Consider the following 21,408-nt stretch of genomic DNA (forward strand, 5'->3'; position numbering starts at 1 on the left):
TAATTGAGCAACTTAATAAAGTTATTTTTTATAAATATGAACAAATTAGCATCCATTAACTCATTTTCAAGAGATTGAAAATATTTTGTTTTGTGAAGCTATTTCCTTATTCTTTTTAAACTGTACATATATTTCATCACTTTGAAATAGTAAACAACAGAGTTCTACTCTATTTACTTCCCATTAACATTAATACCATCAATATATCAGTACTGGAAGTGAGGTTTGATTTTCAACATTAATTTTCTTATCAATTTTAATATATGTGCAATATCACAATGTATGCTATGCAAGACATTAGGAAAAAAGCTGCATCCATTTTCTTCTAGGAAGAATTTAAAAATCTAGACCTAATTAATACTATATTCTTTATTAAACTATTATAAAAATAAATTTTGGAATGAAAATCCTACTGAAATCAAAATCTAGTCAAATTTCGTAAAGGCAATATTGCATTAAATAACATGAGTGAAGCCAAATCTACTAACGGGATGACTTTACACTTTCAAAAGCAGGTAAATGTATTATTTAAAAGAAAATGCTCCAAACCAAGGAAGGTATAATAAAAGAAAGCTGCCCTCTCTCTAGGCATCCTAAATATATATATACTTAAGTTGCACCATATGAAAAGGTAAAATTGGCTTTTTTTAAAATTTCAATACTGGGAGTCTCATATGATTTAACCTATATTATTTAACCCATTTAAGATGACCTATAATGGTGTTAACTCACAATCATGATAAGGTTAGAGATGGCAAGATTTTCTAAGAGACTGATTATTTTGAAAGAGTATATCCACAAAAAATAGTGTTGTGTTACATCATGTTACTTCATAGAAATGAAAAAAATATTGACCCTGGATAGCAATAGAAAGGTTTATAATGCATTTGTTAAAGGTAAAAATGTAAAAATGAAATCTACAACATTTTCAAAAGTTTTTCCTTTAGTCGAGTCTAATTTCTAGAAATGTCACATTTTACCTTTAGATGGTCAGTTCTTTCTTTGCCATTTGGAAATTTATCATTCTTAACTTTTCTTTCTGACAAGTGAGAAAATGTTGAGGTAGTTATGAGTTAAATGTTAATATAGTGGTATTTTGTGGTGGTTAAAAATATGGGGGCATAATTTAAGAATCAAATTGAACATGTAAATTATCTGAGCATCTCCTAAGATGATTTCCTAGTAACATATGAAATAATATTCTAGATCTATGCCCTTTACAGGTTTAAAGGGCAATTGCTATCAGATGAAGGGAATAAATGAATCACATAGTCTACGAGTAAAGGCTATGAGTATTTTCAACTCTACCTCTATGCATACCAAAGCTTCCTGTTGAAAACTTGACAAACTCAGAATCACATAAACAAATTCTGATGTACAAAGATTCCAATTTCTTTTACAGTGTAAACAAAATCAAATACAATGCTTTCTGATCATCAAGGACAATGCAGTCTAATGTATATGAACTTTAAATACCTTCACCACCAGTCATGCATGAAGTGTACTCTTGACTTTCTGAACAGTTGAGATTATCCATCCATCCATCCATCCATCCATCCATCCATCCATCCATCCATCCATCCATCCATCCATCCATCCATCCATTTATCCATCAAGAATATATCAATTTAGAGGCCATAAAAGGCAAAAATGAAATTTATAGCTCTCTCCTCCTGCAAGGTCATGCTGGCTCAAAGAGGCAAATAACTGTATCATCTTTGTGTCCTAATCCTGAGAATAGAACCAAGAAAGAGAAAGTCCCAGGTTCATTGCTCTTACTTTTGTAGTGTACTTTCTAAAGAGCTCAAACTATGAAGCCAGAATTTTGGCATCAGACCGCTTTTATAACCTTAGGTAAATTCTTTATCCTTTTTGTGCCTCAGTTTTTTACCTGTATATAATACTTACCTCCTAGGGTGACTGTGAAGAAGAGATGAGTTAATCTGAGTAAAGCTCTGTGTCCTGCCTGAGCATTCACAGTTACTGTTTTTGTTGTGATGGTAGCTATTGTTGCTGTTGTTGCTATTTATTTATTTATTTTTAACTGTAATCCTGACACAAAGCCAGCAAGCCTGACACTAGCCAGCAAAGGCCAGTCATCATTGTTTGCTGTTAGATTATTTAGAGTAAGAATTAAAGTACCTTGAAGGAGTTGTGGGAGCTATTCTGATCCCTCTGCCTCTAATACCTCTGCCACGACCAGATTCTTCTGAGCCATTCAAGTAAGATAATTCGCGTAGCTGTTCCTGACGAATTTCATCATTGTAGTCCTAGGAGGGAAAAAAAAAGATCTGATGAGTTAAAACAGGATGTGGGTGGCCGGGAGTTGAAAGAACACAAATAAGAAAGGAAATTCTTCTTTTTTCTTCTGGAGTCTTGAATACAAAAATCTGAGATGATATAAAAAGTATATATATTTTAAATTCCTATTTTTATACAGAGAAATTGAAGTTGCTGCTTTTATCAATGAAGAATCCAACAGGAAATTGGATTAGATTTGCTGGGATTTAACTTGATGTTCTAGCAGAAAAAGGAAGATAGCAATATAGACCACGGTCTTGGAATGAGCAAAGGTCATGGTTATTAACTTGAGAATTAACATAAGTATTACTGAAAAACAGCCTCACAGGGAAGGATGTGTGTAGATTATGAATGCAGGCATGTACCCAAACAGCTCCTGATGTACAAATTGAAAATGGACAACTTCTGGCCTCATAAAACAGATTAAGAGCATATGCTAAAACCATAATGACGTGCAAATGATATGGCACAGCTTCGGACAACTGGAAAGCTGTGGAATTCAACCAAACAAACTGATGGGCACAAATCAAAACAGCCAATCTTCTATATGCTCTTGCAGTGGGCTGGGCGAAAGTGATAGTCACAGCAGAAGGCAACTTTCATGAAAACAATCAGTTTCAGTCCAAGTCAAAGGGACTGTTTTTATCCTTCATCAGTGAAGAAACATGTTGGTTATTTCAATAGGATCAAGGAGTGGATTTGAATCATTAACGATAAATGCTACCTTTAAAACACAAGAGCGTGCCTTAACTGTTTCTTCTTTTACTAACGACACACACACACCCACACCTGGTTGAACACCACATAATTGAGTAATTCGCTATTTGTGCCAAACAGCCAATCTGATTAAATTATTTTTTCTAAACACATGTTTAAGCAAAATTAATCAGTTGGTTTGGGCACCATGAAGTTAATATTTCCTTATACTTAAATTGGCTATGAATTCAGACACACTAAGCATGGCAATCAACTGCTGTACAGACCCTGTACAATCTAGTCTGTGTAAACAGGGGGTATGAACATTAATTTGAAATAAGAAAGGCTAAGAAATTTTCTATTACTGCAGAATTCAATGGACTCATTTATACAATTAAATATTTTTGGACAATAGAGGAGAATTTTATTCATCAACTCAGCAAGTACTTATTTATCACTAAGTATGGACTAGGTATTGTGTCAGACTTTAGGAATACCATGAAAACCAAGAAAGAGCCAAGGCCTGTCCTCATGGTACTGCTCTCATGGCTATTGTGAATTGGACTGAAGGGGTTATAATTTAAATGTTGGAAGGATTGGTGCTTTCATAATGGTTGGAAACAGTTTTCCATATAAAATATGATAGCCTTGTGATAGTACTTTATGAGGTTTTAAATGAATGTGTAAAGGGAGCTTAATATGCTCTATGGGTCAAGGAAAACCTCCCTAAGGATGTGATATTTAAGTTGGAAAATGAATAGACTAGGGAGGAGAATGGGTATTAGGAGAAAGTTCAAAGCAGAGAGAAATGTTTCTGATATGAACTAGATAAGGAGGAAACAAATCATGATTGCTTTCATAGGTCAAATTAAGGAGTTTGTATTTTATTCTAAAGACAATTGGAAAGGTGCTAGATTGTTACATGCAATGTCTTATTCTTTAGAATGATGACTTTAGTGGAAATTGGTGAATGGATTGTAGCGGATCAAGAGAGTGTGTGGGGAAGATATTTATGTCATGACATAAACTCCACCTTGGGAGTTCCTCAAGCATGGAAAAAGAGGGAATATTAATTTCCCTACTGCAATGAAGAAAAGAAAAAGCCAGCAAAATCTTAAGTGGTTTACCATGCTTAGGGCTAAACATGGGGTTATTTGTGGTAACTAGATGCACCCTGATCAGAAATGGAAACACAGAACCAATGTAGTCTGGGTTGCAAATGGCTATCACAATGGCTCGTTATACAGCCAAACAGAGCTTACAGTTTGAGGATTACATATGTAAGCTTCCTGTCTATTAATGTCACTAAAAAATCAACCAGGAACAAATGCATCACAGGTACTCCACTAGGTCATATGCATAAGGAGAATAAGACAGAGCTCTATCTTCAAGAAGCTTAATTCAGAGGAGAGAAGACGGGGATGTAAACAAACAATTGTTATTCTTGAGGTGGTAGAATGTGCTTAGAAGGGAATGTGCCCTTGAGTTAGAGCTAGGAGTTCCTAGTATAAGAGATGTAATGCAAGACACGGGCATCCGTAAAGGATGCAGATGTAGTGTGTGGACAGAGAAGAGAACACCAAGAATGAGGTGTAATTTTACCTTTATACCTCAGGTCCCTTCTGCTTGGGGTTGGGAGAGAATGGACTCCACATAGCCCGAGTGATTCCAATAAAGGAAAGTAGAATTTTTAATGTTAATTTAATGAGAAAATTTAAGTTCTGAAAGTGAGTCTTTAAGAAGCCCATGACCCAAATATGGTACACACACACAAAAGAATACAATGGGGCAAGTATGGTTGGTGTATCTCTGTCATTCATCCATAAGGGAAGTACAAGCATGTAGTTAAATATTAGTTGGGAGGAAAGTGATTAAAATAAAATTTTAAAAATCCATTGGTTTATTCAAACAGGAAAAAACTTTGCAAACATGAAATAATGAAAATATTGTTTTTAAAGAATCATTTGCTCTTACTAACAGTCTATTATTTCATTAATAAGAGAGTTTGGTAATACAATCACTAGAAGTCTATATGAAAAATAAAGGAATACAGTATTTTCGGTCATGCTTGCTAAGGCCTAAAGTGCTATTTTATACTTCTAATCAAAATCAGTCTTTAAGCAGTATCAATTTTTAAAACCATATGAGAGTTACATAATTAAATACATTACTAATATGTGTGTCACATGAACAAATGCACAGAAATCTTTATATATATTTTCTCCTGGTGTTTGAAATTATTTCCTTAGGATGGGATTTTCTAGTGGTGGTGAGGAATCTAGAAGTTAAGGCAAGACATTTTAGCAGAGATGAGCCAACAGAAATAATACTTGAGGTCTAGCTGTGGGCCCAAAGATCTAGTGTACGGTCTGCACAAAATAATGGAATTTTGGCTCTCATGCATGTGCTATAGTAATATTAAACAAAAACTGTGTATACTTAACCCATACATTTCTGTCTAAAGGATGTATCCAACCTACAATGATTTCTAATGCACAGCTTTATCTCCTGTTCCAGAAACTTACCTTGATTACAAATAAAAGTACTAGTCATTCCAAAACACTTATTTTTAACATGTAACTTTCATGTTTATCCTTTAGCACCTGATTATAGTGATAATAGGCTCAACACAGTTGGCTAACAGAAGAAAATTATGGTTTCTAACAAGTCAAATATTGGTCAATTTCTACCTCCTAATTTTCACATTCAAGCAACAACTAAAGAACAAACATGTCTACTAATTTTTTTAGGATGAGGGCTATGTGGTGAATTGCTACCTTTGAGTACGACCAACAAAATGAAAACTTAATCCCATAATTTTCCCTTGGAATATTTCCAATATGAAAGGAGTTCTTTGTAGTTTCCTTTCAGAGAAAAATGTGCCCTTATGAATTATAAAAAAGAGCGGGGTGATCATTATTGGCAAAACTTGAGAGTTGGGATAATCAATAAAGTGCATATGTGTATATGAATTGAATATATGTAAAAAAAATGTACCTGAGAGTGTAAATATTTTTCATGCCAGAATCAGAAAATGTAAGGATATCAATGTGACCTTAGTCACTGCATAATCATACAAAAATAAAAATGTGGAAAAGAAGGAGGGAAAGCATGAAAAAGAGGAGAAGAATGGTAAACTGAGTAATGTGGTAACAATGTTCCCCAATTTGTTCAGGCATCCCTTCATTCATACTCTTGCGAGTCCCTGCCATATTAACTGTGGACTTGCCAATGCCCTTGCGCCCTAGCCAAGAAGATAGTCACCAAAGCAGTGACTTGAAAAGTGCTTATGCCTTGGAACTTGCCCTTTTGTGTCCCTGGGAATTCTTATGCCACCATGTGAAGACAGCTGGCTAGACTCCTGAGGGATGAGAAACCACATGGAGACAGGCTTCAGTCATCTCAGGTGACCTACCATCCCACCGAGCCCACAGACATCCCACCATACCAGGCTGTCCAGCTCCAGTTAAGTGAGTAAAGACCAGAAGAGGAAACAAGTCAACCCTGGAATGGGGAGAAATAAGTAATTAACTAGTGCTTTAAGCTGTAAGTGTGGTGGTGGTTTGTTGATACAAAAGCTAACTGCTAAGGAAGGGGGTGGTCAGCCTGGAACATGAGAGACCAGAGATACAAAGGCATCTTCAAAGCCTCTCTCCAGTCCTGACCAGAAAGAAGGTGTTTTGACCTAGATGTGAAGTGTAAGTTTCTTGGGCAAATATAGCCCTAGTATACAGGTAGACATAATTGAATGCTATAGCCTGGTGTCATTAATTATATGAATTATCCATTTAAATCTCTTTTTACAGTCCATTTTGGACTTGCCCAACTGTAGATTAGAATTCAGTTCCTAGATAGAAATATGCCGACATGGAGAACATCTGGTAATCATATTAACATGAATATTTGATATGTAAGTGAAACAACTGTTGTTGGCATATAACTAAGATTCTTATGAAATTAGTTAGAGGTACTCTGTTCTAAGAAATGGATTATCTTCCAGGGTTATGGTGGCCAAGAGAAGGAGACTTCCAACGACAAGTGTAATTGACCAAGAACCACAGTTGCTGAGCTCTGAGATCCTATTGCTCTCAAAGCAACACAACCTGAAGGTTGTCCCCTGCCAGTGAACAAGTGCTGTTGAGATACTTATGTAGACTCATTCCTGGGAAACACAGGACTACTCAGACCTTGCCTAAAGGATTCCTCAACAGCCTTACCAACCTTCCTTTAACTGTCACTGCACCAGAGCTGTCTAAGATGTTTACACTTTTCTTAATTTGGGGTCAGGATTTCATTGCAGTCTGAGGGCTCTCTAGGTTTCCTGACTCCCTTCCTATTTTTTTTTTTTTTTTTTTTGTCACGAGAGCTTTCCCCCTAATCCTTACATGTTTGATTCCATTTTGGCATCTGTTTCTTGGACAACCTAGTGTTCATGCATGGGAAGCCTGCTCCTTTCAACTTTTTTTATTCGCATGTTAAATTGGACTACTCACCATTCTCTTACTAAAAAATGGTTAGAGATACATTAAACAAAAACTGATTATTTATTACTAAGATGGATGGTCATTGTTTAAGAAAACAAAGCAGATGTTGCCCAATTTTGGTTAATATCAATTTAAAATATGAAATCTGTTGATCATAAAATTTAAAAATAAATGTTCAAGAGGTCAATTATACTAGAAAACGATGTTAAAAATCAATGTATAATGCTCTACTGGGTTGAATAATATCCCCCCCCCCCAATTCATGTCTACCAGGAACCTCAGATTATTACCTTATTTGGTAATAGGGTAATGTAATTAATTTAAGATGAAGTTATATTGGATAAGGATGGGGCCTGATCCAACACTCGTGTCCTTATAAGAAGAGAAAACAGAGACACAGACACCCAGGGAGAACACTATGTGATGGTAGAGGCAGGGAGTGGAGCAATGCATTTACAAGTCAAGGAATGTCAAGGACTGTTAGCAACCATCAGAAGCTAGGGAGAGGTGAAGAAGGATTCTTCTCTGGAGCCTTCAGAGGGAGTATGGCCATTTTACTACCTTGATTGCAGGCTTCCAGCGTCTAAACTGTGAGAGAATAAATTTCTGATGATTTAAGCCACCAATTTTGTGGTCATTAGTTATGACAGCACTAGAAATGAAAACAAATGACAATATTAACCATTCAGTTTCTCGAAAATACATGCATGGATGTACATGATGTGCTGGGTGCTGACAGTGACTCAAAGAAAAATAGACAACATCAGAATATACTGTAGGAGTGAGACAAAACAAAAAATAATAAGGGTGTGAGTGTGGCTCAAGCATTTGAGTGCCCACCTCCCACCGAGGAGGTCCTCAGTTTGGTTCCCAGTGCCTTCTGAAAACAAACAAACAAAGCAGAACAAATGAAAAAACCAACTCAGGGAAGCTGATGTGATTCAGTGGTTGAGCGCCAGCTTCCCACATATAAGGTCCCAGATTCAATCCCCATTACCTCAAAAAAAAATTTAAAAATAAGTTATAAGAAAATATGAAAAAATCATCAATGTAGGCAAGCAAAAACTATATTTTGGGTAAAAGATTAGAACATTTTGGTTGGCAGAGAGGGATTGTGGCAATAGTGAAAACCCTCGTGTATGTATTTGCATGTGTCAGTATCGGTGGTGGCACTGACAACATGAGCAACCACAAGTAGTTCAAGATGCTGTCGTGGAAGCTGCATGGTATGATTGGGAAAGACCGAAACAAAAGAAGCTTTTACGTGCAGAAATGGCTGGGAGTGTGGTACCACTAAACAGAGAAAGGAAGAAATGAAGAAAAAAAGGTACAGAGGTAGAAAATATACATTTGGTCTTGATCACCTTAAGTTTAAAATGCCAGAAAGACATTAAGGGGTGTGCTAGAAATTCAGAAATGGGTTGAAAAGGGACATCTGCACATATTTGTGAAAACTGAAGGACAGAAATTATGCAAGAGAATAGTAATGTACAATAACAGAAATTTTCTAATCACAAACCAATTTTTATTGATACATATTAATAAAGCAAAAATCCATCGAAAGTGTATAATCAGTGGTATTTAGTATAATCACATAATTGTGCATTTATCACTTCAGTCATTATGATAGCATTTTCATTATTCCAATAATAAAAAAAATAAAAAACAGACAAACCAACAAACAAAAAACCCTCATCATATCGCAATCTGTTTTCCCTGCTTACATAGTTGCTATTCTGTTCCTGTCTTTGGGTTATTTGTATTTATATTTTGTAAAATCAGTCTCATATAAGCAATGTATCCATATTCATATTTCACATGAGGTTTCACTGTGTTATACAGTACCATGTTATAATTTTTAGCTTTCCTTCTAGTAATATATATACTCTTAGACATTCAACCCATATAACAGTTCTGCTAGTTACAAACACTATGACATGCTTTTACTATTTCTGTTCATTTCCAAAGATTTAAAAAGAAACTTTTTACCAATTCTGCACATGTTTCCCCTCAGCTTTCTATTCTATACCCTCATTCTATTTTCTGGTGCCCTATAATCTAACTTCATGAATTTACACAATATATTTAGTTCATATTAGCACAATCATACAGCATTTGTCCTTTTGTGTCTGGCTTGTTTTACTCAACATAATGTATTCCATGTTCTCATATACTTCACAACTTCATCTCTTATTACAGCTGCATAATATTCCATACTGTGTATATACCACAATTTGTTTATCATTCATTAATCGATGGACATGTAGGTTGTATGCATCTTTTGGCAATTGTGAATAATGCCACTGTGACCATTGGTGTGTAGATGTCTGTTCATGTTACTGTTCTCAGTTCTTCTGGGTATATACCTAGTAGTGGTATTGCTGGGTGACATGGCAAGTCTATATTCAACTTTCTTAGGAACTGCCAAACAGTCCTCCACAGTGGCTGCACTATTCTACAATACTACCAACCATGAATAAGCATTCTTACTTCTCCATATCCTCTCCAACACTTGTAGTTTTCTGACATTTTAATAGCAGACATTCTAATAGGTGTGAATGATATCTTATTGTAGTTTTGATTTGCATTTTCCTAATTGCTAGAGATGTTGAACATTTTTTCATGTGTTTTTATGCCATTTGTATTTCTTCTTTGGATTATTGTCTTTTCAAGTCTTTTACCCATTTTTAATTGGGTAGTTTGCCTTTTTATTGTTGAGATGTAGTATCTCTTTATATATCATGGATATTGTAGCAGTTTGATATGGCTATGAATTCCAAAAACAGATATTGGATTATATTTGTAATCTGGTTTGTACCTGGGCATGATTAAGTTATGATTAGGGCTTTGATTGGGCCACATCATTAGGGGTGGGGACTCACAAATAAAAGGCATGGAAAAAGACAGAGTTGGGGGTTTTTGATGTTGGAGTTTTGATGTTGGAATTTGATGCTGAAGTCGTAAACTGGAGCCCCAGGAAGTGAGCACACAGAGGAAAGAGAAGCAAGCCCCAAGAGGAAAGGACCTGAGCCAAGAGAAGAACACAGAGGAATAGAGATGCTCCTTAGACATAGCAGAAACCCAAGGAAGAGAGACAGAGTCATTCACCTGATAGTCTACAGCTGACCTTGTAGAGAAAGGCAAAGTCTAGAGAGGCTCATAGTCTATAGCTGACCTTGTGAAGAAAACAAGAGGAGCTGAGCCCAGAGGAACCCAGGAAGCCTGAACCCTCACAAACGTTGGTAGTCATCTTGCTCCAACACATGGAAAAAGACTTTGGTGAGGGAAGTATCTCATGCTTATGGCTTGGTATCTGTAAGCTCCTACCCCAAATAAATACACTTTATAAAATCCAACCAATTTCTGGTATTTTGCATCAGCACCCCTTTGGCTGACTAATACAGATATTAAACCCTTATTGGATACGTGATTGCCAAATATTTTCTCCCATCTAGTTGGCTACTTTTTCATTCTGTTTGACAAAGTCCTTTGAGGTACTAAAGTGATAATTTTGAGGAGGTCCCATTTATCAATTTTTTCTTTTGTTGCTCATGTTTTCAGAAATGACCTCTTACCAACAGGTGTTAAAGATGTTTTCCTACATTTTCTTCTAAGAGTTTTGTGGTTGTCACATTTATATTTAGGTCTTTAATCCATTTCGAGTTAATTTTTGTATAAGGTGTGAGAAAGGGGTCTTATTTCTTTCTTTTGGATATGGATATCCATTTCTCTCAACACCATCTGTTGAATAGACTGTTCTGGGCCAGCTTGGAGAGCTTGACAGCCCTGTCAAAAATCACTTGACTGTAGATGTAAGGATCTCTTTCTCAGTTCTTGATTTAGTTCCATTGGTCAAGCTGTCTGTCTTTATGCCAGTACTAGGCTGTTTTTACCACTATAGCCAAGTAATATGCTTTAAAGTCAGGAAGTGAGAGCCCTCCCAACTTTGTTCTTTTTAAAGACATTTTTGGCTATTCAGGGCTCTTTATTCTTCAAAATAAATGAGATAATTAGCTTTTCCACTTCTGCAAAAAAGTTTGTTGAGATTTTTACTGGGATTGTGTTGAATTTGTAAATAGTTTGGGTAGAATTGACATCTTAATGATGATGTTTAGTTTTCCAATTGATGAACACTGAATGTCCTTCCATTTATTGAAGTCGTTTTGGTTTATTTTAGAAATATTTTGTAGTATGGTCTCAGTTAGTTTTATTCCTAAATATTTGAATTTTTAGTAGCTATTATAAGTGGAATTTTTTCTGATTTCCTCTTCAGATTATGCATCAGTAATATATAGAAACCCTATTGATTTTATTTTTATTTTTTTTTAAGATTTATTTATTTCTCTCCCCTTCCCCCCCTCCCCCCCGGTTGTCTGTTCTTTGTGTCTATTTGCTGGTTCTTCTTCTTTGTCCGCTTCTCTTGTTGTCAGTGGCACAGGAATCTGTGTTTCTTTGTGTTGCATCATCTTGTTGTGTCAGTTCTCTGTGTGTGCAGCACCATTCCTGGGCAGGCTGCACTTTCTTTCACCCTGGGTGGCTCTCCTTACAGGGTGCACTCCTTGCGCATGGGGCTCCCCTACACGAGGGACACCCTTGCATGGCACGGCACTCCTTGTGTGCATCAGCACTGTGCATGGGCCAGCTCCACACGGGTCAAGGAGGCCAGGGGTTTGGACCGTGGACCTCTCATGTGGTAGACGGACGCCCTAACACTGGGCCAAGTCTGCTGCCCTTATTGATTTTATGTATTAATCTGGTATCCTGCCACTTTGCTGAACTTGTTTATTAGTTCTAGTAGCTTTGTTGTGGATTTTTCAGGATTTTTTAGATATAGGATCATATCATCAGCAAATAGTGAAAGTTTTATTTTTTCCTTTCCTATTTCAGTGCCTCTTACTTCTTTATTTAGCCTGATAACTCTGGCTAGAATTTCTAGAATAATATTGAATAGCTGGTCATAGTGAGCATCCTTGTCTTGTTCCTGATCTCAGTGGGAAAGCTTTCTGTCTCTCACTGCTGAATACAATGCTAGCTGTAGGTTTTTCATATATGAACTTTACTATAATGAGAAAGCTTCCTTCTATTCCTTTTAGAGTGTTTTTATCAAGAAAGGATGCTGGATTTTGTCAAACCTTTTCTGCTTCAATTGAGAGGATCACATGATTTTTCTTCTTCAATTTATTGACATGGTTTATTACACTAATTGGTTATCTTGTGTTGAACTAATCTTGCATATCTGTGATAAAAAACACTTGATTGTGGTGTATAATTCTTTTAATATGTGTAGCAGTTTGATATTATTAATGAACTCCAAAAAGAAACATTGGATTATGTTTGTAAACTGATCTTTTCCTCTGGGCGTATGAGATTATATTGGATTCCTAGGTTTACTTGATTAAGTAATTGTATAAAACTCTTGTGCCAGTAGGACGTTGAGTCCCCACCCTTTGGTGCATGAGGACTCACAGATAAAAGGCATGGCAAAGGACAGAGTTGGAGGTTTTTGATGTTGGAGTTTTGATGTTGGAGTTTGATGCTGAAGTCTTAAGCTAGAGTCCCAGGAAGAGATGAACCTTGAACCCAGAGAGAAGCAAGACCCTGGAAAGGAGGAATCCAAGAAGCCTGAACCCTCACAGACATCGGCAACCATCTTGTGCCAACACGTGAAAATAGACTTTGGTGAGGGAAGTAACTTATGCTTTATGGCTTGGTATCTGTAAGCTTCTACTCTAAATAAATACTCTTTATAAAATCCATCCAATTTCTGGTATTTTATATCAGCACCCCTTTGGCTGACTAATACAGAATTTGGTACAGAGGAGTGGGGAAGTGCTTTTGCAATTACTAAAATGCTGGAATGGTTTTATAGATAGGTAAGGAGTATTTTTTGGAAGAATTGTGAGATGCTTGATGGAAAAGGCCTAGATCACTTTGAAGAGACTATTGATAACAATATGGATGCCAAAGAGACTTTTATGAGGTCTTAGAAGTAAATGATGAAACTATTATTAGAAACTGGATGAAGGCGATCCGTGTTTTAAAGTTGCAGAGAACTTAGCAAGATTAACTCTTGGCGTTTTATGTAAGGCAGAATTTGAAAATGGCGAGCCTGGGCATTTAGCTAAAGAAGTTTCCAAAGTAAACTGGGAGAATGCAGCTTTGCTTCTCCTTTCAGCTTACAGCAAAATGCTAGATGAGTAAAATAAGCCATGAACTGTATTGTTGGGCACACAGAAAACAGAAACTGATTCTGGAAATTCTAAGCCTCTGGAAATCAAGCTCCCAGATGAAAGTGCCCCATTGGAGGACTTAACTAAGCTTGGAACTTGTAAATCAGGATTGGGATGCAGTTATGTTGGAAAGAATTGTGGAAAGTCTTACTTTCTGATGGCTTGGACCCCTGCTTCCTGCATGCTAAACCAACAGACTTTTCGAGAAAGCTGTATGAACAAAACCACTGTCAGCCTGGAATAAAAGGGACATGGAAAGGAGAGATTGAAGGGGAAATAGCTTCAAGAGGAAAACCATGGAAGCTGAGATCTGGAATTAGGATATCACCTTGGGCCAAGAGAAGAACCCTACCCATGTATACAAAGAGGGTGAGTTTGCCTCAGCAGTTGAAGAGGGTGGATGTTCCTGTCCAATGTTCTGGGAGAGTTTTGCTGCCCCAGGGTATAGAGAGAGTGGAGCACATTCCCCAAGGATTAAGGTGGTTAAGGTCAGCACCCCACAGGTCTGAGAGGGGTGGGCCCATCCCCCAAAGGTTAGCAAAGGCCATGTGGTCAACTCATTGCTCTGAGAGGGTTGAGCCAAAGTTTAGGGGGAATGTTGTCTTCACATCACTGTACTAGGGGGGGGTCAAGAATCTAATCCAAGGATTGGGTAAGGTGTGGCAATCACCTCAGTATACTTGGAGGGAGATGTCTGGAGCTTGGTCAACACCCAGATGCTTGATGAGGATGAAACCAAAAAATGGCAGCTGGGCAAGCCTGTAGAAAGGGTGGGTTCCCCTAAAACCCCAAGGAGAAGAAACCATTTTCTTAAGATTGACTCTCAGACATTGAAATTGAACAAAAGATTCCCTGCAGGTGTGCTGAACTTTAGAGAAACATGACTCATATTTCCCTCCCAATTTCTCCTTGATGTAATGAAAATGTATATCCTTTGTCCATTTGTGTATTGGAAGCAGATGAATTGTTTTGTAAATTTCAGAATTCTGTAGCAGATGGGGCTTTGCCCCAAGAAAAACTGTATTTCTTTAAATTGATTGTGATATGATTTAGTACTTGAATTTTAATTGAGTTAAGGTTTTTTTTTAATATTGTAATGTTCTTTTAGAATTCTGAGAGTGGAGTGCAGCAGTTTAATATTATTAATGATTTCCAAAAAGAAATATTGGATTATGTTTGTAAACTGATCTTTTCCCTTGGGCATATTAGATTATATTGGATTCCTAGGTTTACTTAATTAAATAATTATGTAAACATCTTGTGCATTGTTCTTCTTGTATATTGATATTTATGTTTTTCATAGGGTTGGAAAGTTTTTGGTAATTCTTTCCTCAAATTTCTTTCTGCGCCTTTTCCATTCTCTTCTTCTGGGACACTGATAACACACATGGTTGTATTTAGCATTATTCAATTTCCTAAGACCCTGTTCCATTTTCCCTTTTCTCTGCTCTTTCTGTTCTCCTGTTTTTTCCAGTTCAGATGTTCTTTCTTCAAAATTACTAATTCTGTCTTTGAGCAATTCAAATCTGTTCTTACGTGACTTAAATGTATTTTTAATCTCATTCACTATGTCTTTCATTACTATAAGCTCTGTTACTTTTCTTTGAAGGCTTTCAAATTGTATTTTATGCTCACTCAGTGTCTTCTTAATATCTTTTATCTCTTTAGTCATATTTTCTTTTAATTTTTTAAATTGCTTTATGAGATTTGTGTGATTATCATAGACTAGTTGTCTTAAATCCAGTATCTCTTCAGGATATTTATTTGTTCCTTTGGCTGAATCATCTCTTCCTCTTCCCTAGTATGACTTGTATATTTTTGTTGATCTAGGCATCTGAATATGTTAGAAAATTTACTGTAATGGTCATTTTCTCTCCTTGCCTAGGGTTTTTTTCTCTCTCACAATTTTCTTTGGTATTTGTTTCAACTTACTCAAGTCTCTAAAATAACCCAGCTTATGTAATCAAAATCATGCCAGGGACTCACTAATAGGGTGCAGATTTTCAGAGGTAGAGCTGAAGAAAGAAGTAAAAGTGTTCTTTTCTTCTTGCAATTTCCTGGCCCAGCAGCAGATGTTGCTCATCAGTGAACTTTTCCACAGAGGTGTTCCTTTCAACCTCCGTTTTCTCATGTTATTGGTTTGGCCAGAGCTGATATTCAAAGCAGTCTCTGCTGACTGAATTCACTGAAGAAAAGTCCTCCAACTTACCTTCCTTTTCCCTTGTATTGGCTGATAGGGAGGAAGACATCTGTTTCTCTCTCAGTCAGGTGCAGTGAGTCTGATATTTTGTCCAAGGTTAACCTTTTGATGGTGGGACACAGGAGCCCTAGCTGGCTACCATGGGGGTTTAATAACTCATGTTTGTTGTTTTGGATTCTTGGTCTCTCTGCCCTTGCCCTCCTGGGAATTGCACAGCACTGTCCTGGTCTGCTGACCCCCAAAACAGGTCCCTCAGTCAGTTTTTGGCCCATTCCCCATTATTTTTGTGGAAAAGTTGAGCCCTGCCTGCCTATTCCAATGCCATCTTCCTGTAACTTCCTGTAATCATACTTTAAATGCAAATTTTTAATATTGAAGATAACCAAGAAACAGTTATCCTATTAACTAAAATATTTGGATCATAAAATGTTATGTGACCAGGGATTTTTAATAAATTCAGGATTTTGTAATTACACATTGCCTAACCTATATATATATATATCACTATTTATAACAGAGCAGCATAATGTTTCAAATAAATAAGAGAATTTTAAAAAATATGCTTAGATGGAGGGCTAGTTGAAATCCTAAATAATCTCTAGACTGAATATTTTTAACATAAATATTTCCTAAACTCCAAAGTCTGTAATTTCATATGAGTGCTTATTTCTACTCCATTAACCACATACCTAAATTTGATTTAGACTTCCATAACTAGTACATGAGACTTGCTGATGTTAGAATATCCTGTTGAATATTTAATTGTTGCATATGTTGGTGACACTTCAGTTAAATAAAATCTTAAAGATATGAGTAAACAAAATATCCTAAGTTTACCTTATAAACTTTATCTAATTATAAACAGAACACTTAGTTTACTTAGGTAGTTCTGAGTTCAAAGAATCTTGAGCCATATAATAACTATACATTGATATAGTGATGATCATAGTTTTGTGGCATTTATAATTTTTATGCTCAATTTGCTAATAGGGCTATACACTGAAAAGTAGAAGTACAAGTTTGTAAATAGTAATTATGACCATTATTATGATAATATTTTGTTTTTATTTTAATATCAAAACACCCTTGAGAAATAGGTAATATCGCAAAAAAGTGAAAAACAGCATTTGAAACAAAGAAAGGTAATGTTATGACATTTCAGGATGAACAAAAATGGGAATTTCTCATCATTTAAAGTAAATCAGTAAGTAAAGGTAATATATGTGTACAAAATCTTGGAATATTTCAAAATTAAAAAAAAGAATTACATATATTGTGAAGAAAATGTTCTCATTGAGAAAAATGAAAATTATCTCTAAAGGTAAACCTTAGTATTATTTTAGCTAGCATTCCAAATTACTGGGATTTCATACTTTAATAAAAGAAAGAATGCTTTATTACTTTGGGAAATACCTGCAGTGAATAAAACACTCACTAAAAATACTCCTTTGCAGTATTTCAATTGCCCTGTCTATGTTTAGTCTTGAAAAGTGATTTATAAAGTTACTTAAAAATGCTGGTTGGTTTGAGCTGAAGCTTTGGTTTCAGAGAGAAAAGTCAAATAACTAATAGCAAAACTTTAAATGAATCCATAAAGGTTTAAATCATATATCATATCAGAGATAGACATTTTAAATTGTATTTTTCCTTTAATGCCACAAAATTTGCTTATATATGCTACCATAATATAAGTTTTAAAACATGCTATTTAAAAATAGGCACAAAGATATCTGCAATATTTGCTATTTCCCTATTGTCCAGGGTGAGGCAAATATGCCCCATGAAAGAACTATCATAATATTCATGATATTCCTATTTGTCTCTCATAAAAGGCCCTCCCACTGTGATGTCATCTGGTATAAAAGACAGACACAAAAGCTCAGAGCAGACAGGTGTTTGGATGTTCCTAGGAAGGACTCATACTCGTGGTACCCATATTTAATGTACATGCATATTTTCCCAGTTACATACACTCATGTCCATCTGTTGTGATGGCATTTTGCCCAGATACAAATTGGGAAGATTATTTCACTTGCACATAGATGCCAGGTAATGACAGGTGTAGCTAGGATACCTGGGGGGCACACTGAGGGACCACTTTCCTGCCAAATTCCCTCCTCCGAGACTCTGATGGGCTCGGGTGCTGCATATTTAAAACTGTGATTATAACCACTGGCACCAAATGAATGCATACTTGGCTCAGCCAATGCCAATACTGTCTGACAACATGAAGGGAAATGAGATTCAGACTGTAACCTTTCCAGCCATGGTACAGAGAACAGGGATTAACTAAAATCCTACACATATTTAAGTTAGGACACTTTAATCACAGTGATAAATGGAGAGTGTTTGAAGTAACAGGTCACAAGCCAATATCAGACCAATAACTGAGATGGGATGGGTAGGAAACTATTTTGGAAAACAACTAGTGCTGGTGCTGGTTATTATTTAGCAGAACAGTTTAGGCTAACATCTCTTAGCTAACACAGGGTGAGTTTTAATTGGGCTTGGGATCAGAAAAACTTTTAGTAACAGAATGTGGTCAAAGAAGAGTCAATTAAGATTTATTGAGAATCTCCTCAGTGCGTGACTCTGCATAAGATCTATATAAAGGTTTTATAAAACACATTCAACAAAGATGATGGAATATCATAGTCAAACATTGTAGACTTTGTATTTTGACCTGCTAGAGAGGATAATTTCTGTTACTCAGATGTTTTCTCTTTTTTCCACATCATTAAAGTCGTATTTCCCACTAAGCAAAAATCATCAGATAGTGAGATAACATCTACATTTTATGTAAGTATTTTGGAAGGTCTTATTTTCTCTCATTTTCTTTGTCTTTGATCTTAGTCAACATTGGCTGTGCATATACAAGTTTTAGGAGTCAAGACCTTTATTTCAATGAGCACCAAACGATTTGGTATTATACCTTGACTCATCCTAACCTAAATAAACAGATACTATTTCAGGGTAGGTTCAGGGTAGTGGAAGAATGTTCACATAATATTTAATGACATTTTTATCTATTATTTTAAACATATCAAGTACAGTTTATCTAGATAGAGTCAAATTGACTATCATTTCTTCAGTGAATATTTTGGCAACTTATTGGTCTCATGATACAGGAGCTTTATTGGCATTTTAAGTCAAAGTAGGCTATTAATTTACAACTTTGATATATTATACACACCTAGATATACAAATACACAAAGGGAACTCTTGGTTATTACAGGGGGGGTAATGGTTAATGGGATACTGATCCCATGGGCTAAAACGCTTCTTAACAAAGAAATCATCATGGTAAGGGTACACTGAAAGTAGACTATACAAATTCAGTGCATGAAAAAGGTTGACAGGGTTTGGCGCACATGGATGACTACTATCAATAGATTTGCAATTTCAGAACTTCCTCTAGACAAGGAAAACTTATATATTTACGATAGTAAAATCCAAAGGATAGTTGTTAAAATCTTCTCCTTCATGCAATGGTTTTTTGAGAAGCAAGTAAGTTCCAGGCACTGTTTTAGGTGTTGAGGAAAGAGTGGCCAAAAGCCCCTAGCTCCAATGGCACTTAAGTGCAAATAAATGACTGGACACCTACTCTTTTTCATGGATAGTAATAGGAAGCAATGATTGAGGCAATATTTCATTAAAATACCTAGGCAAGAAATACACCTTTGTATTACTGTCTGAATTATTCTTGTCTGATTCAACTTTGATTCTTTTTGTTGATTTAACTTATTCCCAATATTATACTGATATTTTTAGTGACTGCTACTTCTGTGTTTTTGTTGTTTTGTTTTATTATCAAAAATTTGAAGCCTATATTTCTGTTTTGGAGAGAAATGTATTAATGATTACATTTCCTCATGAAAATTCTGGGGTGATACATTCTGAATTGTATCTTTTAAGCAGGAAAACAATCTATTCTATCATGGTAACTTTTTGAAGCATTTTGAAAATATAAAATAGCCTAAGCATAGCTTTTAAAAGATAGTCTTTTATTTGACTTGCAGTTTATTTAAATTCAAATTTAACTATAAAACAACTTTGCAATGTATTCTTTCCAAGTATTTAATGATATTAGAATAGATTAGTTCTTAAAAGTAATTGAAGTGCCACTTTTTCAAACAATGATTTAGAGGAAAATGGAATCATCTGCCAGAAAGGCAAACAGCACAGAAGATAAGCAGAGGCAAGGAGGAATAAGTGTCCGAGCTAAGTGAAAGATGCTAAGTAAAGAGTTCCAGCTACTGAACACTCAGAAAAGGAAGGGACAGCTGATGAAAAACTTTAGCTCCATGAAAACTTAAGAAATAGACTTGTGAGATATAAGTACAATGCACTGAAAGAAGGTTGTGAAAAAAAGACACAGGAAAAATGTGTCAGAATATGATGTGAAAGTTCTGAAGGAGCATCATGAAATAAATAAGAAATTACAAAGTGAAAAGAACACAGAGTCAGAAGACCTGGGTGTATGCTCTTTATTCCTTTGTCACTTCCACTGGTTCTTCCTCAGGAACCATCTGTTTGTTCAGTTGGGTTTCTCTTTAGTTTACAGAGGCCCTTCAGTGGACTGTACACTGTCTTTGCCTATGTGTGGGGCAGATTTGCTCAGCATCCAAATGGAATAGAGGCTGCCTGGCAAGGACAAACCCCTAGGCAGGAAGACCTGGGTTCTCGGCTCTAGTGGGCCCATGTTCGAGCAGGTGGCACAACTAGCCTTCTCTGTTGTAGGGACAGTATGCTTCTATGCTTGCAGGCTTCCCCAAGATTAGATTTCCTAATCTCACAGCCCATCTCCACAGTTCTCCTCAAGAGCAGTGATGTCAGCAGAATCAGGAACATACATAAGATGTAACCAGCATCAATCCCATTCTGCATATTGCAGAAGGGATCCTCTGCAGGAAGCCACTAGATTCTCTTCTAGTAAACATTAAATTGATGATCCTCCTCCAAGGCTCCCTTGGGCCCTTGGATCTCTTCATCCCTAACCCTATGTCTCAGAGAGTAAAGGCAATGGTCAAAAAAGTAGACTCAAAGAAGATTTGTAGATTTTTGGTTCGTGCAACAAATTCACTGTGGTTCCATTATTAAGGTGGGGAAGATGATTAATTTAAGTTGCCCTCTTCTCACTCTTTATTCTTTAAAAACAAAGCAAATATGATTTGAAGACAAGGACTCTTTTTAAATTGAGAATTTTTCAGGGTTTCAGGTGTGACTTTTTTCTTTTCTATGTGGCATGTTTTATGGGTAGGCTCACCAATCTTTGAGAAAATTAAGAAAAAAGGAAAAAAAGAATAAAAGATAGTCTGTTAATCATAAAATTAGTTTTGAGGCAGTCCCTTTTATCTGTTTCTTTTTCTTTTGTTGTTTGTGCTTTGGGTGTAAGGTCCAAGAAAATAACAAAAACCACAAGATCTTGAAGATGTTTCCCTACATTTTCTCATAGGAGTTTTATGGTTCTAGTTTTTATATTCAGGTCTTTGATCCA

General features: G+C 36.0%; 1 protein-coding gene across 2 annotated transcripts in view; it reads right to left on the reverse strand.

Annotated features, from left to right (window-relative positions):
- The window catches only part of KHDRBS2 (KH RNA binding domain containing, signal transduction associated 2), a 679,570-nt gene that overhangs the window by 244,947 nt on the left and 413,215 nt on the right, over window positions 1-21,408 (reverse strand). For both annotated transcript variants that reach the window (XR_002793225.3, XM_004473412.3), the window contains exon 5: window positions 2,143-2,270. Coding sequence is in view for 1 of the 2 variants with exons in the window: in XM_004473412.3 (XP_004473469.1) it covers window positions 2,143-2,270 (128 nt within the window). In the remaining variant the exon portion in view is untranslated. The remainder of the gene's footprint in view (window positions 1-2,142; window positions 2,271-21,408) is intronic.

The sequence above is a fragment of the Dasypus novemcinctus genome, chromosome 11 (assembly GCF_030445035.2).
Source record: "Dasypus novemcinctus isolate mDasNov1 chromosome 11, mDasNov1.1.hap2, whole genome shotgun sequence".
NCBI lineage: Eukaryota > Metazoa > Chordata > Mammalia > Cingulata > Dasypodidae > Dasypus > Dasypus novemcinctus.